We start from the raw sequence: 22,877 nt of genomic DNA, 5'->3' as shown, positions 1-22,877 counted from the left end.
ATATGGGCAAATAAAGACAAAAAAAAAATGACATACAAAAACCAAAGGACAAATGGCTCAAGCACTGCTTTTACGATAATACTGGATATTTCATCTTCGATAACACTGGATATTTTGTCTCCAACCATCACAATGTTGAAGACAAAAATGGACACTCATTCATTCCTAGTGGGTATATAAAATGATACAGACCCTGTGGAACACAGTGTGGCAGTTCCTCAGGAAACCAGTATAGAATTACCACGTGACCTAGCAATCCCACTACTAGGTATATACCTAGGAGAACTAAAAGCAGGGACTGAACAGATATTGACATACTGATGTTCATAGCGCCAGTATTCCCAATTACCAAAAGATGGAATAAACCCAAGTGTCCATCAACCAATGAACAGATAAACAAAATGTGGTATACCACATATACAATGGAATATTATTCAGCTATAAAAAGGAATGACGTTCTAGGGAGGGGCCAAGATGGCGGCTTAGGATTGTGCGTGTCTTAGTTCGTCCTCCAGAACAACTACTAAATAACCATAAACAGAACAGAACAGCTCCCAGAGCCATGACAGTGACCGGACACACAGCGTACCCCAATCTGGACCAGCTGGACCAGCTGCGAGTCTCCGGAACCGTGAGTTCCCCAAGCCGTGGCGGCCAGTGCCCGGCACCCCTCCCACACAGGCAGCTTTCCAGAGGGAAACGAAAGACACTCGATCCGTAGCAGGGACTAAGTCCAACCAAACACCAATTGTGGCATTAATAAACAAATTCTGACTAATAAAAATAGGCCCCCAGCTCAGGCGAAACTGGTCAAGGCAGAGGTCGCTTATTGGGCTAACCAAAAAAGAGGAAAGGGGACGAAACGGAAGTTTTTGTGGCTGTTTCTACGGAGGCTTGGCTGCCTCTGAATTCAGCGGTGGGACTACTCGGGTTGCAACTGCCCCAGACATAGGCAGAAACAGACTGCTTTCAGGGCTGTCTCCCGCCTATTAGCCAGGGGAGGGGTGAAGCTAAAATTAGGTGGAATCCCTCTCTCAAGGAATTCAGACCCCAGGGCTTGGCAATTTGAAGCCATTAAAACCAGCCTACAACCTCTCCTCCATCTCCACCACGCCCCCAGCAGGAAGAGCCTTCCAAAGTTAAAGGAGCCACAACATCTTTTGTTGGTGGGACCCGCAGGAAGACAAGTGCCACATACTGGGCAGGATAACAAAAACAGAGCCCAGAGACTTCACAGGAAAGTCTTTCAACCTGCTGGGTCTTACCCTCAGGCAAAACTGACGCAGGTGACTCCTTCCCCCTGATAGGAGGACAGTTTAGTCTGGGGAAAACCCAGCTGGTGTCTGTAATACCTATGTAGACCCTCCTAAGGGTGGGGAGGGAAAAGGCACCTTACAAGCAGGACAAGAAACAAGAAAACAAGAACTGAAAAATTATCCTCTGTTAAACAAAATCTAAGATAGAGATCCGGAAAAAGCTGAACTGAAGGTCAAAGAACAGACAACAAACTCATCTAGCAAGAAAACCCTAGGTAAGATAAGTGAAACCAATCGCCAGAATAAACTAATTAAGGTAATAAAATGTCTAGACACCAGCAAAAAATAACAAATCACACCAGCAAAATTGAAGATATGGCACAGTCAAAGGAACAAACCAATAGTTAAAATGAGGTACAGGAGCTGAAACAACTAATTCAGAATATACGAACAGAAATGGAAAACCTCATTAAAAACCAAATCAATGAATTGAGGGAGGACATGAAGAAGGCAAGGAATGAAAAAAAAAGAAGAAATGGAAAGTCTGAAAAAACAAATCACAGAACTTATGGGAATGAAAGATACAGTAGAAGAGATGAAAAAACAATGGAAACCTACAATGGTAGATTTCAAGAGACAGAGGATAGGACAAGTGAACTGGAGGATGGAACATCTGAAATCCAAAGAGAAACAGAAACTATAGGGAAAAGAATGGAAAATATGAGCAGGGACTTAGGGAATTGACTGATAATATGAAGCGCACAAATATACGTGTTGTGGGTGTCCCGGAAGGAGAAGAGAAGGGAAAAGGAGGAGGAAAACTAATGGAAGAAATTATCACTGAAAATTTCCCAACTCTTATGAAAGACCTAAAATTACAGATCCAAGAAGTGCAGGACACTCCAAAAAGAATAGATCCAAATAGACATACTCCAAGACACTTAGTCAGAATGTCAGAGGTCAAAAGAAAGAGAGGATCTTGAAAGCAGCAAGAGAAAATCAATCCATCACATACAACGGAAACCCAATAAGACTCTGTGTAGATTTCTCAGCAGAAACCATGGAGGTGAGAAGACAGTGGGATGATATATTTAAATTACTAAAAGAGAAAAACTACCAACAAAGAATTTTAAACCCAGCAAAATTGTCCTTCAAAAATGAGGGAGAAATTAAAATATTTTCGGACAAAAAATCACTGAGAGAATTTGTGACCAAGAGACCAGCTCTGCAAGAAATACTAAAGGGAGCACTGGAGACAGATACGAAAACAGAAAAGAAAGAGGTGTGGAGAAGAGTGTAAAAAGAAGGAAAATTAGATATGACATATAAATTCCAAAAGGCAAAATGGTAGACGAAAGTGCTACCAAAACAGTAATAACACTAAATGTTAATGGACTGAACTCCCCAATCAAAAGACATAGACTGACAGAATGGATTAAAAAACAGTATCCTTCTATATCCTGTCTACAGGAAACACATCTTAGACACAAAGATAAACATAGGCTGAAAGTGAAAGGTTGGGAAACAATATTTCATGCAAATAACAACCAGAAAAGAGCAGAAGTAGCTATACTAACATCCAATAAATTAGACTTCAAATGTAAAACACTTAAAAGAGACAAAGAAGGATACTATGTACTAATAAAAGGAACAATTCAACATGAAGAAATAACAATCATAAATATTTATGCACCGAACCAGAATGCCCCAAAATACGTGAGGCAAACACTGAAATGGCAGAGAGACACATCTACCATTACAGTTGGAGACTTCAATTCCCCACTCTCATCAATGGACAGAACATCTAGACAGAGGATCAATAAAGAAACAGAGAATTTGAATATTACAATAAATGAGCTAGACTTAACAGACTTTTATAGACTATTACACCCCACAACAGCAGGATACACCTTTTTCTCAAGTGCTCATGGATCATTCTCAAAGATAGACCATATGCTGGGTCACAAAGCAAGTCTCAACAAATTTTAAAAGATTGAAATCATACAAAACACTTTCTCAATTCATAAGGGAATGAAGTTTGAAATCAATAATAGGCAGAGCGCCAGAAAATTCAAATATGTGGGGGCTCAACAACACACTCTTAAACAACCAGTGGGTCAAGGAAGAAATTACAAGAGAAATCAGTAAATATCTCGAGGCAAATGAAAATGAAAACACAACATATCAAAACTTATGGGATGCAGCAAAGGCAGTGCTAAGAGGGAAATTTATTGCCCTAAATGCCTATATCAAAAAAGAAGAAAGGGCAAAAATGCAGGAATTAACTGTCCACTTGGAAGAACTGGAGAAAGAACAGCAAACTAACCCCAAAGCAAGCAAAAAGAAAGAAAGAACAAAGATTAGAGCAGAAATAAATGAAATTGAGAACATGAAAACAATTGAGAAAATCAATAAAACCAGAACTGGGTTCTATGAGAAAATCAATAAGATTGATGGGCCCTTAGCAAGATTGAAAAAAAGGAGAAGAGAGAGGATGCAAATAAATAAGATCAGAAATGGAAGAGGAGACATAACCACTGACCTCACAGAAATAAAGGAGGCAATAACAGGATACTATGAACAACTTTATGCTAATAAATACAGCAATGTAGATGAAATGGACAACTTCCTAGAAAGGCATGAACAACCAACTTTGACTCAAGAAGACATAGATGACCTCAACAAACCAACCACAAGTAAAGAAATTGAATCAGTCATTCAAAAGCTTCCCAAAAAGAAAAGTCCAGGACCAGACGGCTTCACATGTGAATTCTACCAAACGTTCCAGAAAGAATTAGTACCAATCCTGCTCAAACTCTTCCAAAAAATCGAAGTGGAGGGAAAACTACCTAATTCATTCTATGAGGCCAACATCACCCTCATACCAAAACCAGGCAAAGATATTACAAAAAAAGAAAACTACAGACCAATCTCTCTAATGAATATAGATGCAAAAATCCTCAACAAAATTTTAGCAAATCGAATCCAGCAACACATTAAAAGAATCATACATCATGACCAAGTAGGATTCATCCCAGGTATGCAAGGATGGTTCAACATAAGAAAATCAATTAATGTAATATACCATATCAACAAATCAAAGCAGAAAAATCACATGATCATCTCAATTGATGCAAAGAAGGCATTGGACAAGATTCAAATCCTTTCCTGTTGAAAACACTTCAAAGGATAGGAATACAAGGGAACTTTCTTAAAATGATAAAGGGAATATATGAAAAACCCACAGCTAATATCGTCCTCAATGGGGAAAAACTGAAAGCTTCCCTCCTAAGATCAGGAACTAAACAAGGATGTCCACTATCACCACTGTTATTCAACATTGTGTTGGAAGTTCTAGCCAGAGCAATTAGACAAGAAAAAGAAATACAAGGCATGAAAATTGGAAAGGAAGAAGTAAAACTATCACTGTTTTCAGAGGATATGATACTATATGTCAAAAACCCTGAAAAATCCACAGCAAAACTACTAGAGCTAATAAATGAGTACAGCAAAGTGGCAGGTTACATGATCAACATTCAAAAATCTGTAGTGTTTCTATACACTACTAATGAACAATCTGAGGGGGAAATCAAAAAATGAATTCCATTTACAATTGCAACTAAAAGAATAAAATACTTAGGAATAAATTTAACTAAAGAGACAAAAGACCTATACAAAGAAAACTACAAGAAACTGTTAAAAAAAATCACAGAAGGCCTAAATAGATGGAAGGGCATACCGTGTTCATGGATTGGAAGACTAAATATAGTTAAGATGTCAATTCTAACTAAACTGATTTACAGATTCAATGCAATACCACTCAAAATCCCAACAACTTACTTTTCAGAAATAGAAAAACCAATAAGCAAATTTATCTGGAAGGGGAGGGTGCCCCGAATTGCTAAAAACATCTTGAGGCAAAAAAAACAAAGCTGGAGGTCTCACGCTGCCTGACTTTAAGGCATATTATGAAGCCACAGTGGTCAAAACAGCATGGTACTGGCATAAAGATAGATATATTGACCAATGGAATCAAATACAGTGCTCAGATATAGACCCTCTCATCTATGGTCATTTGATCTTTGATAAGGCAGTCAAGCCAACTCACCTGGGACAGAACAGTCTCTTCAATAAATGGTGCCTAGAGAACTGGATATCCATATGCAAAAGAATGAAAGAGGACCTGTATCTCACATCCTATACAAAAGTTAATTCAAAATGGATCAAAGATCTAAACATTAGGTCTAAGACCATAAAACAGTTAGAGGAAAATGTAGGGAGATATCTTATGAAACTTACAATTGGAGGCGGTTTTATGGACCTTAAACCTAAAGCAAGAGCACTGAAGAAAGGAAGAAATAAATGGGAGCTCCTCAAAATGAAACACTTTCGTGCATCAAAGAACTTCATCAAGAAAGTAGAAAGACAGCCTACACAATGGGAGACAATATTTGGAAACAACATATCAGATAAAGGTCTAGCATCCAGAATTTATAAAGAGATTGTTCAACTCAACAACAAAAAGACAGCCAATCCAATTACAAAATGGGAAAAAGACTTGAACAGACACTTCTCAGAAGAGGAAATACAAATGGCCAAAAGGCACATGAAGAGATGCTCAACGTCCCTGGCCATTAGAGAAATGCAAATCAAAACCACAATGAGATATCATCTCACACCCACCAGAATGGTCATTATCAACAAAACAGAAAATGACAAGTGCTGGATAGAATGTAGAGAAAGAGGCACACATTCACTGTTGGTGGGAATGTCAAATGGTGCAACCACTGTGGAAGGCAGTTTGGCGTTTCCTCAAAAAGCTGAATATAGAACTGCCATATGAGCCAGCAATACCATTGCTAGGTATCTACTCAGAGGACTTAAGGGCAAAGACACAAACGGACACTTGCACACCAATATTTATAGCAGCATTATTTACAATTGCAAAGAGATGGAAACAGCCAAAATGTCCATCAACAGACAAGTGGCTAAACAAACTGTGGTATATACATACGATGGAATATTATGCAGCTTTAAGACAGAAAAAAGTTATGAAGTATGTAACAACATGGATGGACCTTGAGACTAGCCAAAAACTAAAGGACAAATACTGTTGACATGAGATTTTGTTGGTTTGTCCAGAGTGATGCCCTGATGAATCCCAGAGTGATTCGATCAGTGAATAAAAAAGTATTTGCAAAGCCCCCTTCGGGGAATGGTGAGAACGGGAGAAATTCAACTTCCCCAAGTTAAATTGTTGATATTCTCACAAGCAGTGTGGACAACCAAAGCTATAGGCTGAGCCCCCAGTTTTGGGGTTCATTCATATGAAACTTAACCCCACAAAGGATAGCACAAGTCTCTTAAAATTTAGGCCTAAGAGTCACCCCCAAGAGAGCCTCTTTTGTTGCTCAGATGTGATCTCTCTCTCCAGCCAACACAACAAGCAATCTCACCACCCTCCCCCTGTCTACGTGGGACATGACTCCCAGGGGTATAGACCTTCCTGGTCACGTGGGACAGAAATCCTAGAATGAGCTGAGACTCAGCATCAAGGGATTGAGAAAACCTTCTCGACCAAAAGGGCGAAGAGTGAAATGAGACAAAGTGGCAATGGCTGAAAGATTCCAAACAGAGTCCAGACGTTATCCTGGAGGTTATTCTTACACATTAAGTAGATATCATTTTGTTATTCAAGATGTAACGGAGAGGCTGGAGGGAACTGCCTGAAAATGTAGAGCTGTGTTCCAGTAGCCATGTTTCTTGAGAATGATTGAATAATGACATAGCTTTCACAATGTGACTGTGTGATTGTGAAAACCTTGTGTCTGATGCTCCTTTTATCTACCTTGTCAACAAATGAGTAGAATATATGGAATAAAAATAAATAATGGGGACAAATGCTAAAATAAATTTAGTTTGAAATGCTAGTGATCAATGAAAGCAAGGGGTGAGGGGTATGGTAGGTATAATCTTTTTTTTTTCTTTTCTGTTTTCATTTCATTTCTTTTTCTATTGTCTTTTTATTTCTTTTTCTGAATTGATGCAAATATTCTAAGAAATGATGAATATGCAACTAAGTGATGATATTGTGAATTACTGACTATATATGTTAATGTTTTACTTGGTTTGTTAATTTTTTTAATTAATAAATAAATTTAAAAAAAAGAAGATGCTATGAACAACTATATGTCAACAAATTAAACAACCTAGATGAAGTGGACAAATTCCTAGAAGCACATGAACCACCTGAACTTACTCTAGAAGGAACCAAATATTTCAAAAGACCAATAACAACTAAGGAGACTCAATCAGTCATCAAAAACCTCCCAATAAAAAAAGTCCAAGACAAGATGGCTTAACAGGGGAATTCTACCAAACGTTTCAAGAATTAATACCATTCCAACTCAAACTCTTCAAAAAAATTGATACAAGAAAATAAAATTACAGACCAATTTCTCTTATGACTATAGATATAAAAATCCTAAACAAAATATTAGCAAATCAAACCCAAAAACACATTAAAAGAATTATATAACCATGATTAAGCAGGATTCAGTTCAGGTATGTAAGGGTGGTTCAACATAGGAAAACCAATTAATATAATATATCACATTAACAAAACAAAGGGGAATAACACATGATCATCTCAATTGACACAGAAAAGGCATCTGACAAAATCCAACTTCATTTCTTTATATAAACACTTAGAAAAATAGGAATAGAAGAACAACCTTGTTTTAGTTTGCTAGGCTGCTTAAACAGATACCATTAAACAGTATGGCTTTAAGCAATGGGAATTCATCAGCTTACAGCTGACACTATGAAAATGTCCAAATCAAGTCATCATCAAGGTGATACCTTCTTCCCAAAGACTGGCTGCCAGCAATCCTTGTTCCTCTGGCCCATGGCTAGGCACATGGCAGCATCTGCAGTTCTCTCCGTTCTCTTCCAGGTTTCACTGATTTCCACTTCTTGCTTCCATGGTCTTCTCTCTCTCTCCCCCTCCCCACCTCTGTATCCATCTCTTTTATAAAAGACTCCAGTAATAGGATTAAGACCTATCCTGAATGAGGTAGGTCATATATTAACTGAAATGGCCTCAATCAAAAGATCCTACTTACAATGGGTATCCACAGGAATGGATTAACTCTAAGAACATGCTTTTCTGGGATACATACAGCTTCAAACCACCACATTCCTCAACATGATAAAGGACAGGTATGAAAAATCCACTAACATCATACTCAATGGTGAAAGACTGAAAACTTTTCCTCTAAGATGTGGAACAAAACAAGGATGCCCATTGTCACCACTATTATTCAACTTTGTACAGGAAATACTAACCTGAACAATTGGGGAAGAAAAAGAAATAAAAGGCATCCAAATTGGAAAGGAAGAAGTAAAACGTTTACTATTTGCAGGTGACATGATCCTATAGGAGGAAGTCCTGATAAATCCAGAACAAAACTACTAGAGCTAATTAATTAAGCAAAGTGGGAGAGTACAAAACCAATATGCAAAAACCAGTAGTGTTTCTATAGACTTGTAATGAGCAATTTGAGGACGATTTCTCATTGAGAAAAGAATTCCACTCACAACAGTAACTAAAATAATCAAATATCTCAGAATAAATATAACCAAGGATATACACAGAAAACTACAATACTTTGCTAAAAGAAATTAAAGATCTAAATAAATGGAAGGACATCGATGCTCATCAATTGGAAGACGAAATGTCAAAATGTCAATTCTACCTAAAATAATTTACAGATTCAGCAATCCCAATCTAAGTTCCAACAGCCTTTTTTGCAGAAATGGAAAAGCAAATTACCAAATTTATTTGGAAGGTTAAGGGGACCCCCAAATAGCCAAAAACCCTTCTTAAAAAAGAAGAATGAAGCTGGAGAAATCACACTTTCTGACTTTATCCCAAAGCTACACTGGTCAAAAAAACATAGTATTAAATCAATAGGCCAAGCTCTCAATCTTGGGGTTCGCCCCTATGAAGCTTATTCCTGCAAAGGATAAGCTGAGCCTAAAATTAGGCCTAAGAATCAACCCCAGAAAACGTTTTTTGTTGCTCAGATATGGCCTCTCCCTCTAAGCCAACCTGGCAGGTGAACTCACTGCCCTCCCCACTATATGAGACATGACTCACAAGGGTGTAAATCTCCCTGGCAATTCAGAACAGAAATCCCGGGATAAGCCAGGACCTGGCATCAAAGGATTGAGAAAGGCTTCTGGACCAAAAAGGGGAAGAGAGAAATGAGATAAAATAAAGTTTCAGTGGCTGAGAGATTTCAAACAGAGTCAAGAGGCTATCCTGGAGATTATTCTTATACATTATATAGATACCACTTTTTGGATTATGGTGTTTTGGAATAACTGGAACTACCTGAAACTGTTAGGCTGTGTTCCAGTAGCCTTGATTCTTTTGTTTGCTTGTTCAAGTATCTTATTTCTAACATTAAATTACATTTTCTAAATATTTTTATAATAAATGAAAAATGCCACATACTGCTGTTTGCCACAAAGTCATACACCATCAAGTAAAATACAACCAACTGAATTTATCCATGTTTCCCGATAATCCAATGTGACTTTAGATGTTTTCCTATATACTTTATTCTAATTCATTTATGCAGATTAGGGAACCTTATTTATAATGAGTTGTTTTCATCTTTAAAATTACCTTCTGTATACTGCTCCTCCTTTCCAACAAATCCAGTGCTCAAGTGAAAAATGATACAATGTAGTATTTCAGAGGCTCAAAGCAATCTGTAACCTTAATTTCTCAAATATCAATTTCAAATTTCTCCCTACATAAACAAAGACTCAAACAGCCAAAAATCACATAGTTAGCAGGAAGGAAAATGTATGAGATAAAGATTTAACTAGAACTTTATGCTTTTACCCCAAGCTATATGCACTCTTTAGTCTGGCATTGAACATACACAACTACAGAGTTTAGATTTTTTTCAGGCTCGTAATTCTTTCATAGTTGAACTGGCACTTAAATATTTTCAGGGGAGCGGAGTCCCAAGAATTCTGTGTTCTTTAAGAAACTGGCATTAAGAAACTGCATATATAAATGGTATACATAAATGAACAGCTATATGTTCAACTAAACCTTGAAGAAACTACAGTTTTTTTTTTTTCTAAAAATACAATGCTGATATGCATGGCCATCACTGTTCATATAGTGGTGGGATGGAATGGCAAAGGTAGATTCAATCTCCTGTGAGCATACAGTTGTAAACAAACCTAAATGGAAAAAACAAAATGAAAAACTTGACACTGACAACTGTTTAAAGGGAAAAAAGAAACCATAAAAAAAAAATGTTGAAGAACAAGAGTATCTTCTCTTAAGGAGAAAAATGTTATCCAACACAAAAATGAGAGCTACAGATCTGGAAACTACAGATTTTTCTTTGACTTAAAATACCAAAAAAAATACAGAGTCTGGAGTTTTTCCTCTCAGGTTTATAACAGACTACCAAACCTCTGTTTAATGCATTTACTTCAAGCCTCTCTGTTTTAGCAGGACATGCTATACAAATACCTATATACATACTGGTATTTTTTTTTTTTTTTTTTACATACTGGTATTTTAAGAACATGCCTCATCTCAAACTTTTACCCATTATATATGTTTTATTTCTATCATAAGAAACTTAAGACCTTTCTAAGTGGTATATTTTAGAATGCTTTGAGTTTTTAATTAACATATTACATAAAACAATCTTGAATTTTTAATGAAATATTTTTATTACTGTGGCATGATGGGTTTAATTTAACAGCTGAAGCATAAATGTAGTAATTACATTGTATTGTTTAAACTAATTCACAGTAATAGGAAAATGACTGATTTTTAAAATATCACCAATATGAGACTGTGTAGTTATGAGCAGTGAAATACAAGAAAACAGTGAATGAATAAATAAGATGGTTTCTCAGCAGTGGTCATTCATTATTTTGCTATTAGGAACCTGGGAGAAAGTGTCTTCTTTTGCTTTCCAGTGTTCTGATAATTCTAGTCATTTCTTAGCTTCTTCAATATCACCCTGAATTGCTGAAATAAGTGATTTTAAAGAATCAAAGTTCTTTCTGGTCTGAGATAGCCAACGATGGCCATATTGCGCATTTCCCCATAGAAGTCCTCTTTGAAGGTATGTATGATGTGAGTTTCCATGGATTTTTTTGTATTCTTGTAGTATGGGTTTCATCCTATGCTCAGCTCCATCTTATGGACATTTCCACTTCCAACACTGACCCAACCATAATAAATGCCAGTGGATAGATCAGTTAGAAGATTATTGACTACTTGTTCAGGAAAGTTAGCAGTAGGGATGCCCAGTTGTTTGGAGCCATGACCAAAATTCCACACCACCTGCTGTGGCAGAAGTAGGGTAGGTGAATCATGATGCCACCTGCTTGCATCGCAGGGTCCAGCACAGTCTGTGCCTCTGGCGGAGTCGCCCTCTAGGTGGTGCCTGGACCCTTCTGGGCTAACCAGGGGCCACGGAAGGGAGCTGGGCCACTCAGGCACACAACTTGCGCATGACTACGACCAAGTGCCAGGGCAGGTCCCTCACAGCAGTGACCCAGCGGAAGCTACCAGGCACCTGAAAGGCGTCTCTAGCCTTGATTCTTTTTTTTTTTTTTTTATAAACATAACCACATACAAACACAAGCATTCTTACCATATGATCATTCCATTCTTGATGCATAATCAATAATTCACAATGTCACCACGTCGTTGTATATTCATCATCATGATCATTTCTTAGAACATTCTCTAGCCTCGATTTTTGTAGACGACTGTATAAAGATACAACTTTTGCAATTGTGAAAATTTTGTGTCTGATGCTCCTTTTATCTAGGGTATGGACACATGAGTAAAAAAAAACATGGATAAAAAATAAATAAATAATCGAGGGGACAAAGGGTAAGATGGAAATACTAACGGTTAATGAGATGGAACAGTAAGACATACGGTACATATGAGTTTTTTCTTCTCTCTTTTCATTTCTATTTCTGGAGTGATGAAAACGTTCTAAAAAATGATCATGGTGATGAATACACAACTATGTGATGATCTCGTGAGCCACTGATTGTACACCATGTATGGAATGTATGTGAATGAAGATTTGTCAGTAAAAATATTCAAAAGAAAAACAATAGCAACAATAAAATATGCACAAAAATATCCTTGTTCTAAGAAACCATCATACAAAAAAAAAAAAGCATGGTACTTGATTATGACTGACTCATTACACAGATGTTTCTTTTTAGTTGCTGGTATATTAGAATAGCCAGAAGGAAATACATGAAATTGTTGAACTGTAATCCAGTAGCCTTGATCTTTGATAATGATTGTATAACTATATAGCTTTTAACATATGACCATGTGATTGTTAAAAGCCTTGTGATTAACTCCCTTTATGCAGTGTATGGGTAGATGAGTAATAAAAGACATGCATGAAAAAAAAAGAAAGACAAAATAGTATTGACACAAGGATAGATAATAAGCTAACGGAATCAAATTGAGAGTTCAGAAACAGACCCTCATATCTATGGGCAACTGATTTTTTACAAGCCTACCAAGTACACTGAATTGGGAAACAATAGTCTCTTCAACAATGGTGTAGGAGAACTGGATATCCCGCATGCAAAACAATAACGGAGACCCCTATCTCATATTTTATACAAAAATTCACTCAAAATGGATTAAAAATCCTAATAATGGAGCCAAGACTATAAACTCCTAGAAGAAAATGTAGGGTAATATCTTCAAGATTCTGTCACATACAGTGAATAAAAAAGTATTTGCAAAGTCCCCTTGGGGGAATGGCAAGAAAGGGGGAAAATTCAACTTCCCCAAGTGGAGAATTCTGGATATTCTCACAAGCAGTGGCGACAACCAAAGCAATTGGCTGAGTCCCCAATCTTGGGATTTGTTCATATGAAACTTAACCCTGCAAAGGATAGGCTAAGCCCACTTAAAATTAGGCCTAAGATTCACTCCCAGGAGAACCTCTTTTGTTGCTCAGATGTGGCCTCTCTTTCTCAGCCAACACAACAAGCAAACTCACTGCCCTCCCCCCTCTACGTGGGAAATAACTCCCAGGGGTGTGGATCTTCTTGGCAACGTGGGACAGAAATCCTAGAATGACCTGGGACTCAGCACCAAGGGACTGAGAAGACCTTCTCAACCAAAAGGGGGAAAAGAGAAATGAGACAAAATAAAGTGTCAATGGCTGAGAGATTCCAAACAGAGTTGAGAGGTTATCCTGGAGGGTATTCTTATGCATTAAATAGATATCACCTTTTTACTTAAGGCATAATGGAGATGCTGGAGGGAACTGCCTGAAAATGTAGAGAGCTGTGTTCTGGTGGCCATGTTTCTTGAAGATGACTGTATAACGATATAGCTTTCGGAGTGTGACTATGTGATTGTGAAGCCCTTGTGTCTGATGCATCTTTTATCTACCTTATGGACAGATAAGTAAAACATATGAATTAAAAATAAATAATAGGTGGCACAAATGTTAAAATAAATTTAGTAGATTGAAATGCTGGTGATCAATGAGAGGGAGGGGTAAGGTGTATGGTATGTATGATGTTTGTTTTCTGTTTTCTTTCTGTTTCTTCTTCTGAATTGATGCAAATGTTCTACGAAATGATCATGATGATGAATATACAACTATGTGATGAAAAAAAGAATGTTCATATTGTATGTTGGCTGGTTTTATTAATGAAAATTAAAAAAAAAATTCTGTCATAGGCAATGGTTTTAAACTTTACACCCAAAACAGAAGCAACAAAAGAAAAATATAGATAAATGGGACCTAATCAAAATTTTAAAATTTTGTGCTTAGTACTTTATTGTGAAAGTGAAAAGACAAAGGGAGAAAATATTTGGAAACCACATACCCGATAATTTTTTTAATATCCAGAATAAATAAAGAAATTCTACAACTCAACAATAAAAAGAATTAAAAATGGGCAAAAGACTTGAATAGACATTTCTCCAAAGTTTATATACAAACAGCCAAAAGCACATGAAAAGATGTTAAACATCTTTAGCAATTAGGGAAATTAAAATCAAAACCACAATGAGATATCATTTCACACCTACTAGAATGGCTACCATTAAAAAAAAAATAGAAAATTATACATGTTGGTGAGGATGTGGAGAAATAAGAACACTCATTCAGTGTTGGTGGGATTATAAAATGGTGTAGCCACTGTGGAAAAAAGTCTGGTGGTTCCTCAGAAAGCTAAGCGTAGAATCCATATGACCTGGCCTTCCCACTCCTGGGAAATGAAATGAAAGCAGGGACTCGAAAAGATATTTGTACACCGATGTTCTTAGTGGCATTAATCACAACTGCCAAAAGATAGAAGCAACAAAAGTGTCCATCCACTGATGAATGGATAAACAGAATGTGGTATATGCACACAATGGAGTATTATTCAGCATTAAAAAGGAACAGGTTCTGGTTCAGATGTAGGGTTCTAGCATAGAACCCTGAAGACATGTTGAACGAAATAAGCCAGACACAAAAGAACACACATTGTATGACTTTACTGATGTGAAATAATTAGAATAAGCAAACTCACTGAGTCATAATCTAGAATACAGGTTACCAGGGGCTGGGTTGGAAGTAGGGAATGGGGAGTAAATGCTTAAATTATACAGGATTTCTATTTGGGTTGATTTCAAAATTTTGGTAATGGATGGTGGTGATGGTAACACAACACTGTGAATGTAATTAACATCACTGAATAATATTTGTGAATCTGGTTAAAAGGGGAAATTTTAGGTCATATGTATGCTACTGGAATAAAAATTAAAAGAAAAAATATAGGAATGTACAACACAATGAACCCTATTTTAAACACTGGACTACAGTTACTAGTACAATCATAAAATGCTTTCATGAATTTTAACAAATGTACCTCACTAATGCAAAGCGTTAATAATAAGGCGGGATATGGGAACCCTTTATTGAATATATTTTATGCATGATGCTTCTGCAAACCTAAAACTTCTCTAATGAAAAGAAATATATATTAATTTTTAAAAAACTTATGTTGTTTACCTAACAACTGGACAAGTTTACCAAAGTCTACAGCAAACAGACTGAAAGTTACGTTGATTACCTAAGAACCGGACAAGTTTACCAAAGTCTACAGCAAACAGACTGAAAGCTTACATTTTCTCTGAGTAAAACAGATAAATGAATGAGATGATATGTGGGTCATCTATATATATAAAAATTTGCTTTTGTTTTTAAGTACAGTGTGGAATAGGGTAACTAGCATAGAATTTGATATCAGTGAAGAAGGTTCAAGTTCGCCAACTATGTGATCTTGTTGCAAACCAATCAAACATACTTCATGATGTCAGAATTAAAGAAATAACGTATGCATGTGGGGGGGCGGTGTCTTTTAATATAAACAGCTATATAAACATGTTTTATATTACATCATACCAAGTTAAGTTAAACAGGGCCTTATATTCATTTATATTTCCTTATCTTTGAAGTAAGTGGTGGAGAGGGGAAAAAGGGGAGGAACAAAAGAGGACTCCTATAGCAGAAACCTCATCAACTGAAAATCATCTCCATTACTTAATGAAGATATGACAATAATAAAGTAATGGCTTTTTTATCAAAAGGTAGCTACTTCAGTATATGATTAACAAGTGGACTGAGAGTTTGTACCAAGCCATACACTCTCTTCGTATGGTCCACTGCCAGGATTAATTACAAGTGTATCAGTAGGCATGGAGATTTTCTCTATAGATCTGAACTAGTGAACCCATGGTCCAGATCACAGACAAGAATAACAATCCTCTCATGAAATATAACAGATAAGTGCCAATTCCAATGTCATTCATTTATTTATTCAGTCTCAACTTTCTATCAATCTTATTCCAAATGCTGGGGATTCAACAGTGAACAAAACATACCAAGTTCCTCCCATCATGGAGTTCACAGTCTCACAGAGAAATACAGGCAATCAACAAAATATGCAGTAGGTTAATAGTGATTAAGTGCTAGAGAAAAATAGAATGGAAAAAGGGTTATAATTTTAAATAGAGAAGTCAAACAATGACCTGAAGGAGATGAGGAAGGAAGACACATGGATAACCTCTCCAGCAAGATGAGGTCTTACCTTTCAAAAGAGGCTGGAAGGTTGGAATTTCCTGCAACTTGATGACATCAGGATCATTGCTGACATTTCGTGAGGCCTGGGATCCCTGAGCTACAACCACAATATCATCCATCTTGGCTCTATGCTTAGCTGGAGAAGGGGTCACTGAAAACAAAATTACACTGCTCAGCTGTTGCATGTTAGTTACCACTTCTGCCTCACCAAATATGGTGATCAGTGATAGGGGCCTTTACTTTTTACAGTATTTTAAAAACTCAAACATTACAGGAGTATATAACATGTACGTACTGCTTTTTACTTAAAAATATATTATTCAGCATTCAAAAGTCAAAGCAAATTGTATTTTTAACATCTATTTCTTTGATCCTCCTGACATCTGTTCTTACTTTACCAATGAGGAAATGAAGGTACAAAAACTGGCTAACACGCACAAGGTTAACACTGCAAGAAAGAGACTTAACAAAAGGAACTGAAAGTCCATGGATTGTTACTGTGCCTGACCCATATTGCACCCAGCTGCAAAGCTGTTTATCCACCCTACCGCAGTAGGCCAGCTAAAAACCTGATCATGGTTTTAGATCTTAGCTATGGGAAAAAACACAAATTCTCAATCCCAGATCATAAATCCATTCTTAAAGTTCCAGCCCCTTTAAAGTTACAGACATTAGTCCAAGAAGGTTATAAACTAGGTCCATTCTGGGCCTACGGAAAATTAAGAAATTTGGAGGACTGCTAGAGAAGCAGGTCAATTTCAGGAGATTGTAATCCATTTGGTGTGATGCAAACTATAAAGGACTCCAGAGACAAAGATATTCCAAATATCTGGAAATGTTGAATGAAAGAAGATTTTACATTCTAAAAAGTAGTACTCTCACATTCATCATAATCATGCCTCAAAGTTCAATCCAGAGACACCAAAAACTGCACTGCCTCCTCCAGGCTAGAGTTCCCTGTGGCCTGGCATTCACCCTTTCAGAATCACTGCTATTTTTATTGTTTTTTTTAAAAAGATTTCTTAACCTTTCATGGTAATTTACCTAACCTTTTACAAAACCCATATCAGAAATCTTTCCTGCTACAAATTGTGATCCCCCTTCCCCAGGCACCACAGAAAAGTGAACTCTACCACACTCTAGCTGACCTCATTTACCTTATTTGTAAAATGAAGTTACTGTGCAAATCAAATGTAAATGTACATAAGGCACATGATACAGGAGAATAAGTAAATTCTAACATCAGGAATGAGCCGATGCTGTTGGTTGAAAAGCAAGCATATTTAAAAGCTACCATACCCCTTCTCCAAAATATGCTTCTGGCCTCACATACAAGCAAGAAAACAAGAAGTAGCAATGATTACTGCATTTGTTATAATGGATATCATATTCTGGACCTTCCAAGGAAACAGAAGAATGTTATACATTTCAAGCCTAACACCCCTATATCTGCTAGTTTTCACATTTCTGATATACAGATCCTACCAAGAAACAAGCAGTTCTGTGACCAGGGGTGCTTTTTAGGACTCCTATTTGGATTAGCAACCTCAGAGTTTGTCCAGAATACTCCCAGTTTGCCCTCGACTTTGTCAGTTAACAAAAACAGGGGCAATGCATCAGCTGTTTTACATATTGAGCACTATGCTCCAGATACAATTCCCTCCATTCCCACCTCAAATATTAAGAAAAACCTAAAAAAAACATGGATGGGGCAGAACAGAGGGAAACACCAGAGCCTGCTGCCTGGGCCGAAATCTACAGTACTCAGAAGATGGTCACGACACTTGAAGGGAAAATGCAGTTGCTGGGGACGTTTGCCCCTCCTACCCAAGGGCTCAAAGCGGTTAGTACACCTATCACACATCCTTCTCAAAATGAACCTCCAAGACCCGTTTCTAAGGAGCCAGTTCTTTGGGGTCCTGATTATGATCCACTCACTGTGTGAACCAAATCTCACCACGACAGTCATGAATACTAAAGCCAAAAATTAATTAGGGCAAGTCTTTTTATTAAAGAGTAAGCTGAAACCGAAAGAAATTGTTGTTTTCAAAGTAAATGATGGGCAGGTGTGCCTACACTGGCTTAGCTTACATTCACTATCACTAATCTCCATCAGAGGAATCAAGGCTAGGACACAGGATGACTTTTTTTTTTTTTTTAAGAAAAGAAAAAAACAAACTGGCGAGGGTTTTCCGTGCGGTCCTGACCACCTGTCCCAGGCCCCGCTACGGGATGGGAGGCAGCCCATTCCTCAAGCAGACACGCTGGAGGAGGATGGGAGATTAGGACACCGACCTGAGGAGTTCAGATCGTTGGGTCTGCTCTCGGCCTCGGAGCTCTGCTCATTGCCCATGGTGCCGGTATGGTGGCAGCTGAGGAACGGTGGGACCGGCGATAACCGCTCTGACGCGGGGGTTGGGGTGGGTGAAGGGGAGAGGCCAGGGCCAGGGACCGGGACTGGAAGGCTTAACAGAGTCTGGGCCCCGCCCAGCACAGGCGGGGGCTCAGGAGCCGGAGGTTGGGGAGGCCCTATTTCGGGTGCGCATGAAACCGCGGCGCGGGGCGGCTACACACAGCTCGCCCACTTTCCCTAGGAGAACCTGAGAGAAGGGTAACGCAGAGACTCAGACGCAACTACCGCCAGCGGGCAGCGCCGCTTTCACTCACTTGCTAACGCACCGCAGGCTAGCTCCTTCCGGATACGGATTGGCGGCGCCGGCTACGTGCTGCCGTCAGTTCCGGGCTAGAAGACTCCGCCCCCGGCCCGAGGAAGGCGCCGCAAGCGTCCTCCTCGGAAGGAGGACCCTGAAGCTTTAAAGCTCAGACACCTCCAAGCCAGAACTGTCTCCTATGGTGATGAGGGGTCACCTTTAAGCGCCGACTATGCGTAGAAACTTTATCCCTAGCCTTACAACTACTGTTTACAAAATAGGTATTCTAAACTCTGCTTTACAGATGGAGTAAAGAGGGCCACATAGGGGTACTAGATAGACTCAGCGTGAGAATCCACAATTGTCTGGTTGCAAAGCCCCTTTTTAAATTCCAAAAGCTGGGAGAAGGAGGAAGAAGAGTCTGGAAATTAGAGAAAAATAAAATACAAAATACTAATTCACTTGTTCCAGTGTCTTTACACTGACTAAGACTGTCTTAACTTCCCTTTAGCTTGACTACACTTTGGATAGGCTTCTCAGTGACTGTAGGCCCTTACTCCAACCAGGAGTCTGAGAAGCTCCTGACTAGGCAGTTGCTTGTCTCCCCTTCACTTTCTCCCAGCCTTAAAAATTTCAGGTGGCCTAATTACAACAGAGGACAACATTCTGAATCATGTCCAAATTGCAGTCACAATACATCACTTACCCACTCTCAGCCCTTAAAAAGCTTTCTGTATTTTGTTTTCAGAGTTGAGACTTCTATTCTCTCTCTCTCCGCTACCATGATGGCTATGAATAAAATCATCCCTGCTGGTTTCAGTGTCAATGCAGTTTTGTTTTTTGTTTTTTGTATCTTTGACAGCAGCTTCAAGAAAAACTGAATGCCCTTATAGTAGACTCCAGGCACTTTCTGGGGACATGAACGATTATTGACAAGCCACTCTGAAACTAGCAAAAGGCCAGGAAAGAGTGCAAGAAATACAAAAAGGAAACAGTTTCAGCAGGTCAAGGTTATAGACTCAGTAATGCAATGCCATCATGAAAGGGTGACTCTGGTGTTCTCAGAATTTTCCAACTCATGTTATCTTGTTTGATTCATGAAATTTCAAGCAAATGGCCTTTATATATAATCTATATTTATATTTATATTTTATTTATAGTATATAAATACAATCTCAGAAGGAGTGTCAAATTGACTAAATGATTTTTTAAGTGCCTTCCACTCTATTATATTCAGACATTTTCCCTGTTTTACATAATTTATTTTTCACAATAACGCTAAGGTAACTTCCATAAAAGGTAACTTTCCCATGATCACCAAGTAGTAAGTGGTTATGAGACTGGCCAGCTGGACAGCCTTGGCTCACTTCCTAGATCTGCCCTCTTGGGGAGTGTGGGGCTTGGGGAGTGGTGAGAGAGGAGATAAAGGGAGCCAAAATAACTCCTTCTGGCTCTTGTTCCCCCTCTTCCGCATCAAATTGTATTTTTTTACATTCTATAACCTAATCCATACTGATGTGACAATGTTTTTTAATGCTTCCCTTTGGATAATGGGATATTCTGTCCATTGACTGATGAATGGATGAGTGAAATGTGGTATACATATACAATGTGTATACATATACAATGTGTATAAATATACAACGAAATATTACTCAGCAATAATAAAGGAACAAAGTAAATTTTACAACGTGGATGAACTTGAAACTATTATGCTAAGTGAAAAAAGACGGTCAGGAAAGACCACATATTGTAGATTCCATTTATGTGGAATGTCCAAAAGAGGCAAATATACCGACAGGAAGTAGACACTAAGGTTGGGAGGACTGCTAATAGATGGGGGTTTCTTTTTTGAGACAATGAAAATGTTGTAAAATTGATTGTGGTGATGGTGATAAAATGATGAAGATAAAATGCCTTTAGTCATTGACTCATTTATTGAGAGCCTGTGACATACCAGGCACTTACTATAGGCTGGTAATAAAAGATCCAACAAGAATCAGTCCCTAATTTTACTAAGCCTACAGTCTGGTGGCAAGAAAACTATATAGGCATTTAAAATACAAGGATTCTCAGGGTGGGGGAGGGGGAGTCTTAAGCAGTAGCAAACATTTGGAGATTAAAGCCTATTACTACCCTTAAAATCACTTCTAGGAGTGCAAGGGTAGTTCAGTGATAGAATTCACACTTGGCATGTGGGAGACCTGGGCTTGATTCCTGGTCCATGCACATCCCCAAAAACAAACAAACAAGCATAACAAACAAAAACCAACCAACCAAACAAAAAACAAATGGTGCTGCAAAAATGAGATACTCACATGGGAAAATAATGAAATGTGACCCCACCATACAGCATACAAAAAAAAAAATCACTTCCACATAAGCAGCAACTTGTGAACAGCCTTTTTGCAATATAAAGCATATCAGGAATATCAGACCTGTTTGACCTGCCCATAAAGTAAATACCACTTTCCTAATTTTATATAGAGTTTAATGGTTTATTCAGGCTCACATAGCTAATAAGAAGTAAAACCAGAACTGCCTCTGGCCTTAATCTCTTCTACCTCCACATCCTGTTCAGGGTCTTGTCATTCTTTCATTTCTTGAAAGGCAGAAGGCCCCCAGCCTCATCTCTTGAACCTGTCCTACATGTTGATGTTGATGGCAGAAAGGGTTTTCTAGAATATTAATCATAAATCATGATGTAAATTTGGACGTGTCACCAATAAGTCTCCATGGCTTCAGAATAAAGTTTAAAGTTTAGCATGGTAAGGACCTTCTTGCTCTGTGCCCTCCCCCCCACCCCCACCCCGCAACTTCTCTTTCCTCTAGGCATGCAGGCACTCTTCATGCCAGTCAGGGTGAAATTCCCAGAATGGTCACACTGCTTCCTCTGTCTGGGACACTTAGCCTTTTTCTCCTCCATCTGGCTCACTGAACTTCATTCTTCAAGATTTAGCTTATAGACCTCCTCCCAGAAGTCTAATTTTGATGTGCTTCCCTTGAGCTTCCTTAGCACTTTTATCAGTACATTTATTCTTTAGTCAACCATTAATTTACTTGCCTGTCTCCTCTACTGAAAGTAGATCCTGTCTTATTGGTCTTTAGTTTCTCCAGGAGGTGCCTAACACCTGTTTTCTGAATAAAATACTTCTTTTAAAAACCTGCCTCCACATAAGTAGTACCTCTAATGCTCAGGAGAAGAGGATCAAGAATCTCTTCAAGCAATGAGTGAGGTGATGACAGACAAGATTTCTAATTTAAACATATCGTTCATGTCAATAGAAAAAAAATTCTTTAATCATTATTTTCATCAAAGTCCACTGTTCAGTGTCATAACAGAAAAAAAATATGTCATTTCAGTGATATCAGGTTCATTGTATCACAGCTCTGAACCTGAAGTTTCTAAGTGAAGGAAAGGTGTATTTTGTGTCTAGCACAGACTACCAGTGTAAGGGTATTCAAAGAACATGACCTCCCTGTCCCCTGGCTCCTCAGGTGTTATTTGCAGAGATAAAAGGCACAGGTACTCTGGTGTCTTGTTGCATCAGGAAAATCACTCCAATGGAAATCACTCAGGAGTTTTCTTCAGTAACCCCTTGAAATAAAGTTCTCCCAACATTATCGTATTACAAGAGTAGGTCTTCCTCTGGACACAGCTAATACAGTTAGTTTCACACACTGCACCCTTGTTCGCAGGCATTCTGTTAACATTTGCCTCCTGTAGCTATTGGTTAATACTACGCTGTAGCTGTTTGCTATATCAGGCCTAGAATAGGGATCTACAT

General features: G+C 38.2%; 1 protein-coding gene and 1 pseudogene across 7 annotated transcripts in view; both read right to left on the bottom strand.

Annotated features, from left to right (window-relative positions):
- The window catches only part of BORCS5 (BLOC-1 related complex subunit 5), a 222,749-nt gene extending 203,529 nt beyond the window's left edge, over positions 1-19,220 (bottom strand). For 6 of the 7 annotated variants that reach the window (XR_013179549.1, XM_077170101.1, XM_077170107.1 and 3 more), the window contains exons 1-2: positions 18,734-19,099; positions 16,446-16,589 (exon numbers count right to left, since the gene is read on the bottom strand). Coding sequence is in view for 6 of the 7 variants with exons in the window: in XM_077170101.1 (XP_077026216.1) it covers positions 16,446-16,589; positions 18,734-18,791 (202 nt within the window). In the remaining variant the exon portion in view is untranslated. The other variant, XM_077170102.1, reaches the window with a different exon arrangement.
- LOC143691522 (riboflavin kinase pseudogene) lies at positions 3,939-16,439 on the bottom strand (annotated as a pseudogene).
- Positions 19,221-22,877: the final 3,657 nt, after the last annotated feature.

The sequence above is a fragment of the Tamandua tetradactyla genome, chromosome 7 (genome assembly GCF_023851605.1).
Source record: "Tamandua tetradactyla isolate mTamTet1 chromosome 7, mTamTet1.pri, whole genome shotgun sequence".
NCBI classification, from domain to species: Eukaryota; Metazoa; Chordata; class Mammalia; order Pilosa; family Myrmecophagidae; genus Tamandua; species Tamandua tetradactyla.
The sequence above is the reverse complement of the archived record's forward strand: the minus strand, read 5'-3'. Positions and strand labels throughout refer to the sequence as shown.